This window comes from Pholis gunnellus, assembly GCF_910591455.1.
Source record: "Pholis gunnellus genome assembly, chromosome: 21".
In the NCBI taxonomy this organism is placed as follows: domain Eukaryota; kingdom Metazoa; phylum Chordata; class Actinopteri; order Perciformes; family Pholidae; genus Pholis; species Pholis gunnellus.
The window spans coordinates 2,494,097-2,508,138 of NC_136548.1; the positions used below are offsets into that span (position 1 = coordinate 2,494,097).

General features: G+C 43.2%; 1 protein-coding gene across 1 annotated transcript in view; it reads left to right on the forward strand.

Annotated features, from left to right (window-relative positions):
- Window positions 1-14,042, forward strand: part of dnah9 (dynein, axonemal, heavy chain 9) — a gene marked incomplete at both ends in the record, with an annotated part of 139,598 nt that overhangs the window by 75,942 nt on the left and 49,614 nt on the right. The window contains 10 exons of the mRNA XM_079182856.1: window positions 31-193; window positions 512-635; window positions 2,027-2,169; window positions 3,860-4,021; window positions 4,213-4,446; window positions 9,461-9,541; window positions 9,864-10,043; window positions 10,589-10,819; window positions 12,458-12,652; window positions 13,652-13,771. Of these exons, the coding sequence (XP_079038982.1) occupies window positions 31-193; window positions 512-635; window positions 2,027-2,169; window positions 3,860-4,021; window positions 4,213-4,446; window positions 9,461-9,541; window positions 9,864-10,043; window positions 10,589-10,819; window positions 12,458-12,652; window positions 13,652-13,771 (1,633 nt within the window). The remainder of the gene's footprint in view (window positions 1-30; window positions 194-511; window positions 636-2,026; window positions 2,170-3,859; window positions 4,022-4,212; window positions 4,447-9,460; window positions 9,542-9,863; window positions 10,044-10,588; window positions 10,820-12,457; window positions 12,653-13,651; window positions 13,772-14,042) is intronic.

The following is a 14,042-nucleotide window of genomic DNA, read 5'->3' on the forward strand; positions in this document are numbered from 1 at the left end:
TCCCCCGACTGTCTCCACCTCCACATGTAGATGCCGTATAAACCGAATCCTGGAGTCTCCGCGGGGCAACGCGCTGCTGGTCGGAGTGGGCGGCAGCGGCAAGCAGAGTCTGACCCGACTGGCTGCCTTCATCTCCAATCTGGAGGTTTTCCAGATCACCCTGAGAAAAGGATACAGTATCGCCGACCTTAAGGTTTGATGAGGATTACATCGTAAAGACATAGTACACTGCAACAAACATCCATTTGAACACCTCAATAGTCACATATTTTGTATGAAATGGTTTCTTACAGCCAGGTGATGCTTGAATTATACACGGAGGTGTATCTGGGTGAAATATAAACCTAATCTTTAGCGTACGTAAATACAGTACAGGTAGTCCCCACAGTATTCTCACAGTGATTCAGGTCTCAGACACATATGTTTCACTGCAAAATAACCCTCTCACTGCCCAATCTCATTAAGTGTGTCACTCTCTCACTCCATGTCTCTCTCTCTCTCTGTCACCCAGACTGACCTGGCGTCCCTCTACATGAAAGCTGGCGTGAAGAATATTGGCACTGTGTTCCTAATGACTGACGCCCAATTGGCAGACGAGAAGTTCCTCGTTCTGCTCAACGATCTGTTGGCATCGGGTAACTGCAGGCTTCACTAAGTACTGTGTGTCACGTTTTGCAAGACAGCTTTACCGCAGCAGCAAATCACTGGGCTGCCATTTGTGCAGCATTACTTAACCACAATACATCACAGTGAAGAACTGCAGGCTGGATTCACATCTGGATTTATATTTGTCAGAGTGCAATATGAAATATGAATTTAGATTCATTCTCAAAATGCTAATGTTGGCAGTTAGTATGCAAACATGAATGTAGTATATCATTTGGAAAGGATGGCATATACCAACCGATGCCAGGACCACAGTACAACGACAACTTTAGAACATCTAATTACACATTCGAAGACATAAAGCAAGACCATGAACTTCTAAAAGAAAATGTATTCAATCTTCCCCTCAAAAATAAATACTTGAATGCTATGGAATAAAAGGCACACTTGCTCAGTTCAGTACTCTCAGGGGTTTTGCGGCACTAGTCTTACTACAGTAGCTTATAGTGGCTAATGTTAGCAAACTTTAGATAGCTAGGAGTTTACTTCATGAGTTTACTTCCTATTACACTACATGCTACTCTATATTTTACACAGTAATCACAACAGTAAAACAGGAGGCGTGTTTCACCAGTGGACATGTTTGTCTTTTCCTGCTTGTGTTCAGTAGAGCTAGCTAAGCTATCACCAGCGGTCATGTAGCACTAGCATTGCTGCTTTTATATCTATAATTGTTTCTGGTGACTGTTTGAACCGACACCCAACCTTCCATAATAGTATTGGCCAGATTAGGAACGGGGTGGTCATTCCACTGTGCCTGAGGTTGTTGTGATTTTACTTACAGAAATATCATCTATTAAATCCTTTCCTTGTCATGGAAAACGTTAAGTTCACTGCTCCTAGGAACTGAAAATGAAGGTGGTGGAACCCCTTCTCCAACTAAAATGAGCTAACATCAACACAACATCAGACTTAATATTGAATCAATCAATCTGGTTATCAGACTAGTACAGAGATGATCAGGGTTTATCTGTTAGCATAATGTCAGACCAGAACAGGCCATGAGCTAACCAGAGGGTAAAAGTCAAGCGACTGCAAGTGCCTGCTTTCAAAAAAGAGCACATCTGTACTCAATGTGTAGGTGGTGTGTAGTCCCTATATGTCAACAGTCCGTGTTCTGCTCCGTGAGGCTGCATTAGCATAAGCCCTCTGCATGAACTCCTGCTGCCACCACCTCTATTAACACAGCTACATTTGATAAGAGAGTCTCAGTGTCAGTTCAGATCTTAAGATAAGAAAGTTCTGGAGAGTTCTTGCACAACTTTAGCTCTTTAACAGAATGAAATCCCAATGTCTGCTTCCCACAGTCTTGGTGGTCTTTCCTTCCCAGTGGTAATGTGGCTGATTTGACTCATTCAAGGAGAGATTCCTGACCTGTTCCCGGACGACGAGATGGAGAACATCATTGGCAGCGTAAGGCCAGAGGTCCGCAGCTCGGGATTGATGGATACAAGAGAAAACTGCTGGAAGTTCTTCATCGACCGGGTTCGCAGACAGCTCAAGGTGAACCAGTCAGATAGTCAGACGAGTGCAGGTCAAAAAGCTGTGTGTGTGTTCTGCATTTCACTACTAATCATCCAAATGAAGTTGTTCTCAGAGGCTTTCCTCAGAGGAAAAGTTTTCCATTAATCTCGCCCATAGAACTGTATCTGTATCTGATCTCCACCGTCTCTTACTAGAGTGATAGCATGCAGCCTCACACTCTTAATTCGAAATAACAAAAACCCTCGTACTTCGAAAGCATCTGGCTTTATAATGAAGCCTTTCCCGAGACGATTTTCTGTCCTGACATTCTGAGAAGAACTTGAATGCTTTTGAACGTCCTTATACATCACCGACATGAGCAGAAAAGCCTCCGTTTAGCTGCAGATAATTCCACCAACGTGTAGCCGCTTTGTTCCCCTGGGGAGAGAGGGATTGCAGGGCGTTGCTTATCCTGTCATTATTACAGTATCCACCACCACTGCCTCGCTCCCAGCTCAAGTTGCCTGTGTTGGAGAGTGAATGAAATTGGCAGGCAATGCCATGGGCACGGGTTTGTAAAGAGTGGATAACTAACTGTTTGGCTGTCTGCATGGAAAGGGTAATGTTGGTAATATGATTCAGAGCTAACTCTGCAGGATGAGCACCAGTTTAAATCCTGAGCCAGACATATAAATCATTATTACAATCAGACCTCGGAGCAGATTGGTTTGGACCAGTGGACCCAACCTGGCTGTATGAGACTCTAATGGGGTTGCAAGATGCAAATTTGACCAACCAAAATGATATTTATTTCTGGACTTTGCCTTTTCCTTGTGAAATACTTCATATTTTAACCATTCACTACTCTAACAAAAAGTGAAAATCAATCATTGAATGAACTGCTCCCAACCTGACAATGCCTCACGCTCCATGTGTGTGTTTTGGTTTGTGATGATTTCATTATTTGGAAACTTATTTGGTTGCATAATTGTCAAGATGGGTTCTGCATTATCTGGGGTAACTTTCTTGCTGAGGAGCCAAATATCTATTTATGTAAACCTTAATGACCTCAGATGGTATTTCATCATTCCCAAATAAATGTGCCTTTTTTCAAATATCCACAAAATATCGGATACATGTCAAACCTGCTGCCAGGAATAACAGTACTGTGACGAACATGTGAAGAGTCTGTGTATTGTGAGCATTGCACTTGATGGATAGTCGTATTAGAGTGTAAAGAACCAGACGTCACATGTATGGCTTCACATAACGGGTCACTGACAAAAAAAGCTGGGTTAGATATATGTTTCTGTAATGGTACTTCAGTTAAAGTTTCAGTGTGTGAAGCCATCGTCACAGGAAATGTAAGAGAAGTATGAGGCTACTTCCTTCTCCAGACTTGATCATGATCAGGAGTGTCTTTGGTGTGCCTTCTGCATGTTTCTTTTTAATGGTATCCAGCATCTGGCTGAGCTTCTCAACAAGCCAGCTGTTCAGCCCACAGCTCAACACACTCTTTTAATTCACATACTTGCTGGAGGCTTTATTTGCTTAATGATGTCGCTGCAAATAATGAATTCACAGTTCTCCATTCCCACTCTTGACCACAAAGAAGTGCAGGATCCCCCTGCCTCTCTTTTCTCAGTGTGACAGTGACTCCAGTTGTACTCAGAGAAAGAAAAAGAGTATGATCTCGCTGCTGTATCAACTGTGTGTGCTTGTATTGCAGGTGGCTCTGTGTTTCTCTCCAGTTGGTAGTAAACTGAGGGTTCGCAGCAGGAAGTTCCCTGCAGTGGTGAACTGTACAGCGATCGACTGGTTTCACGAGTGGCCACAGGCGGCGCTGGAGTCGGTCAGCTTCAAGTTCCTCCAGGAGGTGCAGAATATTGATGTGAGAACAGCTCATGAATGGAATGAAGCCACCCACACTCCAAACATATTTCAAATGTCAGGCACCGTGTTCAAAAGCAGACCAGAGGCTCCACAAATTGAATTCAGGAAAATATTGCTTTCCAGACAAATCTGCACAGTGATCTTCTTTTGTTGTGAAGTAACCAGTTATGTCATTTGTAACTCTCACAGCTCCAAGTGAAGGACTCGGTCAGTAAGTTCATGGCATACGTCCACATGAGTGTCAATCAGACATCAAGGGAGTACCTGGCCAACGAGCGGCGCTACAATTACACCACGCCCAAGTCCTTCCTGGAGCAGATCAAGCTGTATCGCAGCCTGCTGGGCCAGAAGAGCAAAGACCTCACCACCAAGATGGAGCGGCTGGAGAACGGCCTGCTGAAGCTTAACAGCACCTCCGCTCAGGTACAGTCAACAGGCTGCCATTTCAAACAAAACGTTCCCTACTTTACTCTCAATGCTCAAAGCAGTATTTTACACACCATCCTCACCCATCATAGCAACTACATCGGTAATGTCTTATTTCATTTTGCAAATCTATTTTTTCTTTCTTTCCAAGTTTACATCCCAAAATTCCGACAGCTGATCTTAAAAGTATAGCAGTTGACAAAATAATCTCACCACGTAGTCCATTTAGTAGCAACTCAGGAGCTTTTGTTCGTATTCCTTGATCTTCACCAGCAAATGAGTTGGAGCCATGGAATTAGAAACATGTTGTCTTTCGTTCATGAGAAGAAGAGAAAAGAATCATGCATCTGCTTTGTGTGTAGACAAGAAAAGTGACCGCACGGTCTGTGTCTCTTTATATTTTCCCTTATAAATAAACAATCTATAATCTCGTTCAGTATATAGTAATTATTAAAATAACATACATATACAGAAGCATGAGCGCTGCCGCTGTGTGTGCTGCTGTCTCAGTCAAAGAAATGTGTAACTTCATTCAAAAAGCTCAATAGAACAGACATTAGTAGTAGTTGTACTAAAGGTAATTAAGGAAAGCCACTCGGGCTGATTGGAGCCTTCAGTCCAATCCACTTTGATTCACATTGACGGCGTCAGGCCTTTCTATGAACGGACCATGAAGAGATATTTATTGAATATGACAAAAAGTCTATTGATTACAATCACAGACTCCACCTTTAAATACGCCTTCAGCCTATGTCCTCATACAATAAAGAAATTAAATTGACTGTTAATAACAGATGACAGAATTTTTGCTACACTGTCCGTCAAAATGACGGAGAACAAGAGTCTAACTCAGGGGTGTCAAACTCATTGTCGCTCTGGGGCCGCATCAGCATCATGGTTGCCCCCAAAGGGCCGGTTGTCGGCGGGGCTGCTTCTTCGTCATCGACGGGGAGGGGGGCTGCTGCTGCTGCTGCCACATACGCTGGTGGAGGTGTGCGCGTGCGGATCGGGGAGGAGCTCCGCCGTGCGCGATACAACGGATATTTGTAAATTGTCCGACTTTCAAATTTATTTTTTTTTGCTGCTGGATTCGCGGGCCACATAAAATGACGTGGCGGGCCGGATCCGGCCCGCGGGCCGTATGTTTGACACCCCTGGTCTAACCCAACCACTGGTCGAAGTCGTAGTAGCAGTGGTAGAAGGAGTAAATGTAAACGTAGCTGACGTAGTACTAGTACTAGCATTAATATAGTCGTGGTAATAGAAGGTAAACCAGCAAAAATAGTAGTACCAGTAGAAATATGAATAGTAGTAACAGTAGTAGAATGTAATGTAATGTACTAGTCACAGACGTAGTACTAATAGTTGCATTAGTAGTAGGTTAGTGGTGGGTAGAGGATCGTAACCATTAGCTGCTGGTGCTATTAGAAAGCCAGAACGTTGCTCCTGCTGTGGCGTCAGCACTGATGCCTGAACAGAGTCATGTGCAGGATGAAGCTTTCTTCATACTCGCCGTTGTGAAGCCAGAGGCACGATCATGTGACTGTCACAAATAAAAACACTGTTTACATGTCTAGGCATTATACAAAGAAGGTCAAGTATAAACAGGAAGTCTTAAATCTACATTTGAGTAAATATTTTGCAGCCAAATCCAAATTGTTTTCAGGATATTCAACCTTTGTTTCTTTATGATGCACGCATTACTTATTAACTTGTTTCTCCAGAGGGCTTGTATGAAGGCAGTAAAGTAGTTCATGAATATGAGATATGAGTTTAGAGATTACTACAATCCCTCCTCTGCATTGAGGAGGTTGGTTTATGGCTCTTTGTCGGTTACACCCACAGTCTACGGGCATATGTATGAGTCACACTCGTCTTTTCGACTCTTCATAGTTCCGGAGCATAGAGTATAAATGCCACCGTTCATAGAAACAAAGCTTAACAGAGCGCCAGCTGATCACGATGAATGTATCCAAATATAACAAAATAAAAGTAATGACTCAAGTAAGTATAAGAAGTATTTTGCAATAAAACTACTCTGATAAGTTACATTTTGTAACGGGTGTGGTAAGGACCCAGAAGCAGTACGACAGACACACTGAATAGTTAGAATCAAAGCTTTGTTCTCAACTGAACACACAACAGGTAAACAGTCTAGGATAGGCACCGGTGTAGAATACCACACGGTGGAACACCAAGCCGCCAAGGGAGAAGGCAGACAGAACCCAGAGGAAGCAGAGGCAGGAGCTCGTGGTCGAGGACAGAAGGCTGAGTGGTTCACCGGGGCAGAGGCAAGGCAGAGAAGTCCAAACAGGCAGAGTCGGTAACGGGAAACCAGTCAGAGGGTAAACGCTGGAAGGTCTGGCATAATGCGGAGAACGATCTGGCAGTGAGTGTGTGTGAGACTGGGGTCTAAATAGTAGGTGCAGCAGAGTGAGCAGGTGAGAGTGATGAGCTGATGAGGTGAGTGAGAGATAGAGTGACAGGAGAGAAGGTGCAGAGCTGTGATTTACTTTACAGAGAACGTGTAACATGCTGGAAAGCACGGCCCATACTACGCTATACGAAGAGTAGAAAAACACCGTGACTATTTGTCCTTTTCTTTATTTTGTCACGAGAAATGTTTATTTGAAGCATGTCATGTTTCCATCTTTAATATCCACACCTGGATCCATTTGTCCACATTTTTACCATCTCCACACCTTTGCAGAAAAGAGAGATATGAATAATGCAACACAGGGTTTGTGTGTGAAGCAGCCCTAATTATAGTGGCTCTACCACAGTGCAAGTGAATGTAAAATGTCTCACACACACACACATATACATAATTTCACCCCTACCCGTGCATCTCCATTGCGTTGCATAAACATGCCCACATATACCCACCCGCACAATCACACACATGCATAAACACTCCTTCCACATAAGTGACATCAATGTGTTGAAAGCCACAGAGTGTCCTGTGTTTCCTAGGAATGAGCCGACACACACACACACACACACACACACACACACACACACACTCATATATAGGGGCTGTATGGTAATAGAGAAGCCTTTTAATTAGAGAGCACACCGTTTACAGCAGCCAGCCACCATTAATGCTTCCTGTGTTTGTTAGTGCATCCACACGGATCGCCACGCTACCATAAGTACTGTTACTTAACATTCTGTGCAAGAGGATCCGTGGCTCACCAGGGGCTGCTGTGGTCATGATAAACAACAGGATGGAAGGTGTGTGTGGTGGGGCGGGGGTTGTAGGAGATGCTGTGTATAAGTGTATGAGTCATCTGCTCCCCAGAGGACACATTAGTTCCATGTTTTTCTCTGCTTCATTTTGTAGAGGCTGTGTCCTTCCCAGTCGTGTGATAACATTAGTAGAAGACGTAGTGCTGGTAATACTAGTCTAAGTGTAAGTAGTAATGATAGCATGAATGGTAGTAGCAGTTAGTAACTCCTAGCAGTCACCAGAGTGGTGTTTAAATAGAATCTCTAATCATTTGACTTTTTCCCTTTCAAACACACACACAGCCACATGGCTCTATGTCCACACATGTGGATTAACAGCGATAGCCTCTTGCTTTGGTATAACACTCTACAATGGCTCTAATCTACATGGATTTCCATCTGTAGTGGATTAACACAGATGTATTGAATATTGAACATCACCCATGTCTCCCACCAATTAGTCTGTCCCCCCCCCCCCCGGCTTCCCTCTGGCTATTCATCATGTTGATGGCTCACTTGGTGCTCGTCTAATGTTCGACCGAATCTTTTGCACAGAATCGTTGCAACCCGAAAGGGCTGTCTTCTCCCTGGCCTGATTTCCTGTTTGTTAATTAGCTGAAAGACAAGCATGAAAAACGGTCCGTTTTGATTTCCCCAGTGCAACATTCTGATGGAGTCGGACGGTAATGCAGAGCCCTATTTGTCGGGGAGTTATGAGGAGTTTGTAACAGCTTTAATTTCTCTTTACGACCGACCTTGGTCTGTGCATTTATGTGTGTGTTTGCGTGTGTGTGTGCTGATAGCAGCTCTTGATCCTAAAGCTTTTATTTTCTTTCCAGATGTGCATGCCATTCTTTTTTTTCCTGGCCCTTTATCTACTTGGACAGACTACGTTTCTTTTCTAGTAATAGATTAAAGGTCAAATTCATGGTTTATGGTACTTTGTGAAGCTTATTTGTTCAACTTTCCTGAAGCACAGAGTCCTCTTTCTGCGTTGAAGAATTGAGGAGATCTTTAGGTTTCAATAGAAATGCCATCGGCTCGATCAGCGATTGTATTACAAATAAGATCCAACGAGGATACAAACAACTAAACAAACGGTCGGCCCTTCAAACCCGCCTGAGAGATTCAATTAGATGATAGCGATAGATTCATTAGTGCCCATGATATACACACTGATTTTTGCTTATATCAGTTAATGAGACAAAATAGATTCTCGTCAGCAGTTCAGCCCTGTGCTGTATCGACCACTCAACTCATATCAGTGTATGTGTATGGGGCGGCCGGGGCGCATTGGGTAGAGAGGGTCGTCCGGCAACCGCAAGGTCGGTAGTTCGATCCTACGAGTCCTGTGCCGAAGTGTCTCTGAGCAAGACACTAAACCTTCTCAGCAGCCCACTGCTCCCAATATGCCAGAGATGGGTTAAATGCAGAGGTCAAATTTATGTATATGTCAAAAATATATAATGACGACTCTAATTAAGTTAAAGTCTTCTTTTCTTCTCACATTGAAGCAGCTACACAAACCAACATCTTGGGAAATTTGCTAAATTGATCTAAAATGCTCAGGTAAAGTATTTGTACTTGTTCCTAAAGCTAGCTTTCAGTTTGAATTAAGGGTTTATTGACAAGCCTACAAACAACGGTGATATTATATATATACAGAGAGAGAGCGAGAGAGAGACTTTCATTCTGGTCTAGTAAACATGATTGAGTCTTGGCTGTAGTATCATCCAGTCACATCTTACCGACCTCTTGGTGTCCCTGTCTCATCCTCTGGTAGGTGGACGACCTCAAGGCCAAGCTGGCTGCTCAGGAAGTGGAACTCAAGCAAAAGAACGAGGATGCTGACAAGCTGATCCAGGCAAGAACATGTGTTATTTATCAGAAAACAGAAAAAAAGAATACCATTGTAGAGTATTGGTATTTTCTTGCGTACAGTACGGGACCTCGAGTGCTATGCAGCTATGCAGACAGTTGGTCCTTTATGTGCCCTAGTTTTGAGATGTCTGTTGAGGTTTGGTGGTGTTCTCTACATGTGGAACCGCTTGAAGTTTGTCAGCAAGTTGACCAGTGCAAATGATTACAATTTGCATAATAAGTCACATATAATTCCACTTTTTTCTCTTCTTCAAGATAAAAATAGAAAACTTGTTTTAGCAATACATCCTGTGTGCTTCCCCCAGGTGGTTGGGATAGAAACAGAGAAGGTGTCCAGGGAGAAGGCAGTTGCTGATGAGGAAGAGCAAAAGGTGGCGGCCATTGCTGTGGTGGTCAGTGGCAAACAGAGAGACTGTGAGGCGGACTTGACCAAGGCAGAACCAGCTCTCCTTGCTGCTCAGGATGCCCTGAACACTCTCAACAAGGTCAGTTACTCTCATATCCCCCGTCATGTCTCCATCACTCTCTTTTCTCTTTGTTTTCTTCTTTTTAAAGAGGGGTTGTGTTCTTTTGTCTTTGTTAGATTTTGTTTTTCCAGCTTCAGTGGAATACATTCTGTCCACACAGGCCTTGAACTGTAGAGAAGAGTATTGAATCACAGGCTTTCGCTGGGTCTTTGTTAAAATAATGTCTTCTCTCTGTTCTGCAGGCATTTTACTTCATCCTCTCATCCCGTGTAGGTTTATGAGCAGCCTCTGGGATTTCCAAAAACACCCTCTGTGTTTAAAGGTGCTCCATGTTCAAACAAGCAGAACAGCAGTTCAATCACTGCTCAGAGCTCTCTTAAGATGCCCTAATTATAATTATCTGTTGTCTTCCCAAAGTCAGCAGAGGTTCTTCTTTCTTTAGTCTAATCCTATCCTTTTTCTCCCTCTTTTCCCCCAGCAGAAAGCAGAGATATGCAGTTGTTCAATTAAATCATAGCTCTTTCATTTTCCATTCATTATTCCCTCTATCTGGCCTACCTCAGAATAACCTGACAGAGTTGAAGTCATTCGGCTCTCCGGTGGTGGCCGTGACCAACGTCACAGCGGCAGTCATGGTCCTGACAGCGCCTGGCGGCAAAGTCCCAAAAGATCGCAGCTGGAAGGCCGCAAAGGTGATGATGGCCAAAGTGGATGCGTTCCTGGACTCTCTGATAAACTTCAACAAGGAGAAGGTCCCAGAGGCTTCCCTCAAAGCTATTCAGCCTTACCTGCAGGTGAGCATCTCAATTAGCCCTCATTCATTAACTTTGGGTAACGAGAGAGGACCATTTGGGGTTCCAGAGAGAAAGTTTAGCAAAGAGAGTGTCGTAGAATGCACTTTTCAGAAACGAATATGTTATACATATGCTACACACATGTTATATACCCACTTAACGAAGAGATTCTGGGTAAAATATCATCGAAGCCATTTTACACACTGCAAACACAATTATACACACACTAATATAATCAACTCGAAGATTTACCACAATATCACGTATTTTTCGCCATGACTCGGCAAGCTACGCACTCCGGACAAAGCTACGAACACAAAGCTAAAAGCTAACACGGACAACCAATACATCAGGAAGCAAGAGAATTCGACACAGAATCCAGAGATATCTTCAGAATTTTTCTCCGTGAAACCATTACAGAGATACAGCCAACAAGCACCAGAAGAACACACAGCTCCACCTCTAATAATCATAAATGCTTCGTACCTTGAGCAGATTTTCTTGAAGAGAACAGATAAATCCCCGCTTATTTCAATTCAAATATGGCTTCGACGTATATTCTGTTTGTTTCTCATCTGTTTCCTGGAGAAAGGGAGGTGAGACAAGCATGGGGGACCGGGGGGAAGGGATTTCACTTTCGGCGTATCCATTTTCTTGAGACTGACGCGTCGAACGAGGTGTCATTGACTGAAATTGACCAATCATATGCTGAGAAAGCCTCACATACACACATGAAGACTGGAATTCAGACGAGAATCATCCATAGTTCATAGGCTCAGAGGATTCTGGCCCTCAAATTGATGCCAAACTTCTGTATTAGGATAGATTGAACACTATTAGTGATTAAACAAGTGAAATATATAGTTATATAGTATATAAAATTACAATGGAACAGCTGGAACAGCTGGTTCCAAAATGACAATTTAGCTTCACCTCGCCTGACCTCTCTGTACTAAAACCTCTCTAACTTTTTTATGCTTCACTTTATCAATGTCAAAATTTGCAGAGAGACTGTTGACATGTTGTGTTATGATTTGGGAGATGTTTTAAGGTAACCACTGCCTCATTTCAAGAAATAATAACAATAAAAAGGCTTTTTTATTCAGGCGAACCTGAAACTTTTCAATTTCAGCTGTGTGCCATCTTCATTTACTCTTAACCAGTAACATATACACTGATATTTACACATCTGACCAAATCTCACAATTGTTTCCTTTATTATAGTTAGATAAAGACACTCTTTTTAGTATGGGTATGCAATTTTCGAGCAGAGGCTTAAAAATAGGGCTAGGTACCCAAAGGTTAAAGTCCAAGCTAACGGCGCACAGTGTGCAGTGTCTGCTGCTTGGAAAAAGTGCACTAATAAGTCCTACATTTAGCAGAGGCGTGACTAAGATGACAGTGGCCCATTATGGCTGCTGAGCATCTCGATGACAGACGGAGAAAATAAACCAGTCAAATTATACTATGTGCACCACACTGATTTAATTTACAGACTATGGATGTAACATGTTTTTATATGTCTGCTAAAAGAGCTTTAATATTTTCAATAGTGGTGGTCAAATACAAATGTTAAATCATGTTCATCATTATTGCTTATTTATTTTATACAGTATTTGTTCATGTTGTCGATCTCAGGATCCAGAGTTCCAGCCTGATCTGGTGGCCTCCAAGTCGAACGCGGCAGCCGGCCTGTGCTCCTGGGTTTTAAACGTTGTCAAGTTCTACGAGGTTTACTGCGAGGTGGAGCCCAAGCGGCAGGCTCTGAGCAAGGCCAACGCAGAGCTGGCTACTGCACAGGAGAAGCTCGCCGCAATCAAGAGCAAGATCAATGTAAGCCATCACATCAGAATGAGCTTACAGGAAATGAAAAGTTGATCTGCTACATGCCAAGTATCTGTTTCAAAAGGAGGCAATTTCAATATCTAAAATCCTGAAGATACATTATGAAAGAAAGGGCTTGAAGAGACTGACAGAAACACTAAGGGGTGTCTTTAAACTTAAGTTGGTTGGCTGACGTTTGTACAAAACAGATTGTGGGCTGAGCAATGACTTGTGAAAGCCAGAAAGCTCAGCTCTGTCAAACCCAGAAGATATGCAATACAATAAGAATTGAATGCCACAGAAATAGAATAAAAACAACCAGAGGCTATAAGAAGGAGCATTTATTCAGGATATGATTTATTTTATCAAGGCTTGAGTGACAGTTGACACATGAGCTCTGCCAGAAGTGATATACCATGAGCATTTCATCGATGCAAAGCTGGTGTGAGTGCTATTAAAGGCTTTTACTGTTCATTAATCTAAAACCAAATCCATCAACCTAAAACCCTATTGATAAAAGCAGCTGTAAATAATTGTTTCTCCGTGGCATTTGACATTCAGCCCATCAGCCCCAGCAGCCCGTGGTGCTCGGGACGCTGCGACGGCTGCTTACATCAAACCCTGCCGGGTGACGACTCGTAATAAGATCCAGCAGGACTTCTCGCTGTCATTTCTCAGCCCTCATTCAGATCGCTTGAGTGGAGAGTGGGTTCGGAGCCAAGGGGAATTAGGAATGCTCAGACTAATCTACTGAACCTGTGTGCCTCTCCTCCGATTAATCCTGTTTGTCCTTGTGCTAATTGCTTCCATATGCCAAATAAATCCATAGCAGAGGGAATGATAACTTTTACCCAACTGTTCACACACTCCCAAGTTTCTTTCATGGAGAGACTTTAGCTTTCACTGTTCTTTGTTGCTGACGTTTCTTTAGGACCGCGCTGTATTTGAACAAGTGCCAATCTGTCTCTATTCCTGTGTGTGTCTGTCTGTGTGTTTGTGGCCTATCAGCACCTTAATGAGAACCTGGCCAAGCTGACAGCCAAGTTTGAGAAAGCCACTGCAGACAAGCTGAAGTGCCAACAGGAAGCAGAGTCAACGGCGCGCACCATTTCGCTGGCCAACCGCCTGGTGAGGAGGGCAACACCGGGGTCACACAGAGCACCAGCATCACACACACACACACACACACACACACACACACACACACACACACACACACTCCCATCTGTCCCACTTGCTCTTTCCCTCAGAGAGATACAGATGGATACAAACTTGTATTGATAGACATGAATACCCACAAACTACTTTTCGCTGTGCTTGTCCTAAATGCACATATACATGTTTGGTATGGACGAAAACCAATACAAAACATTATTATGAACTGATTATGCAATTTGAC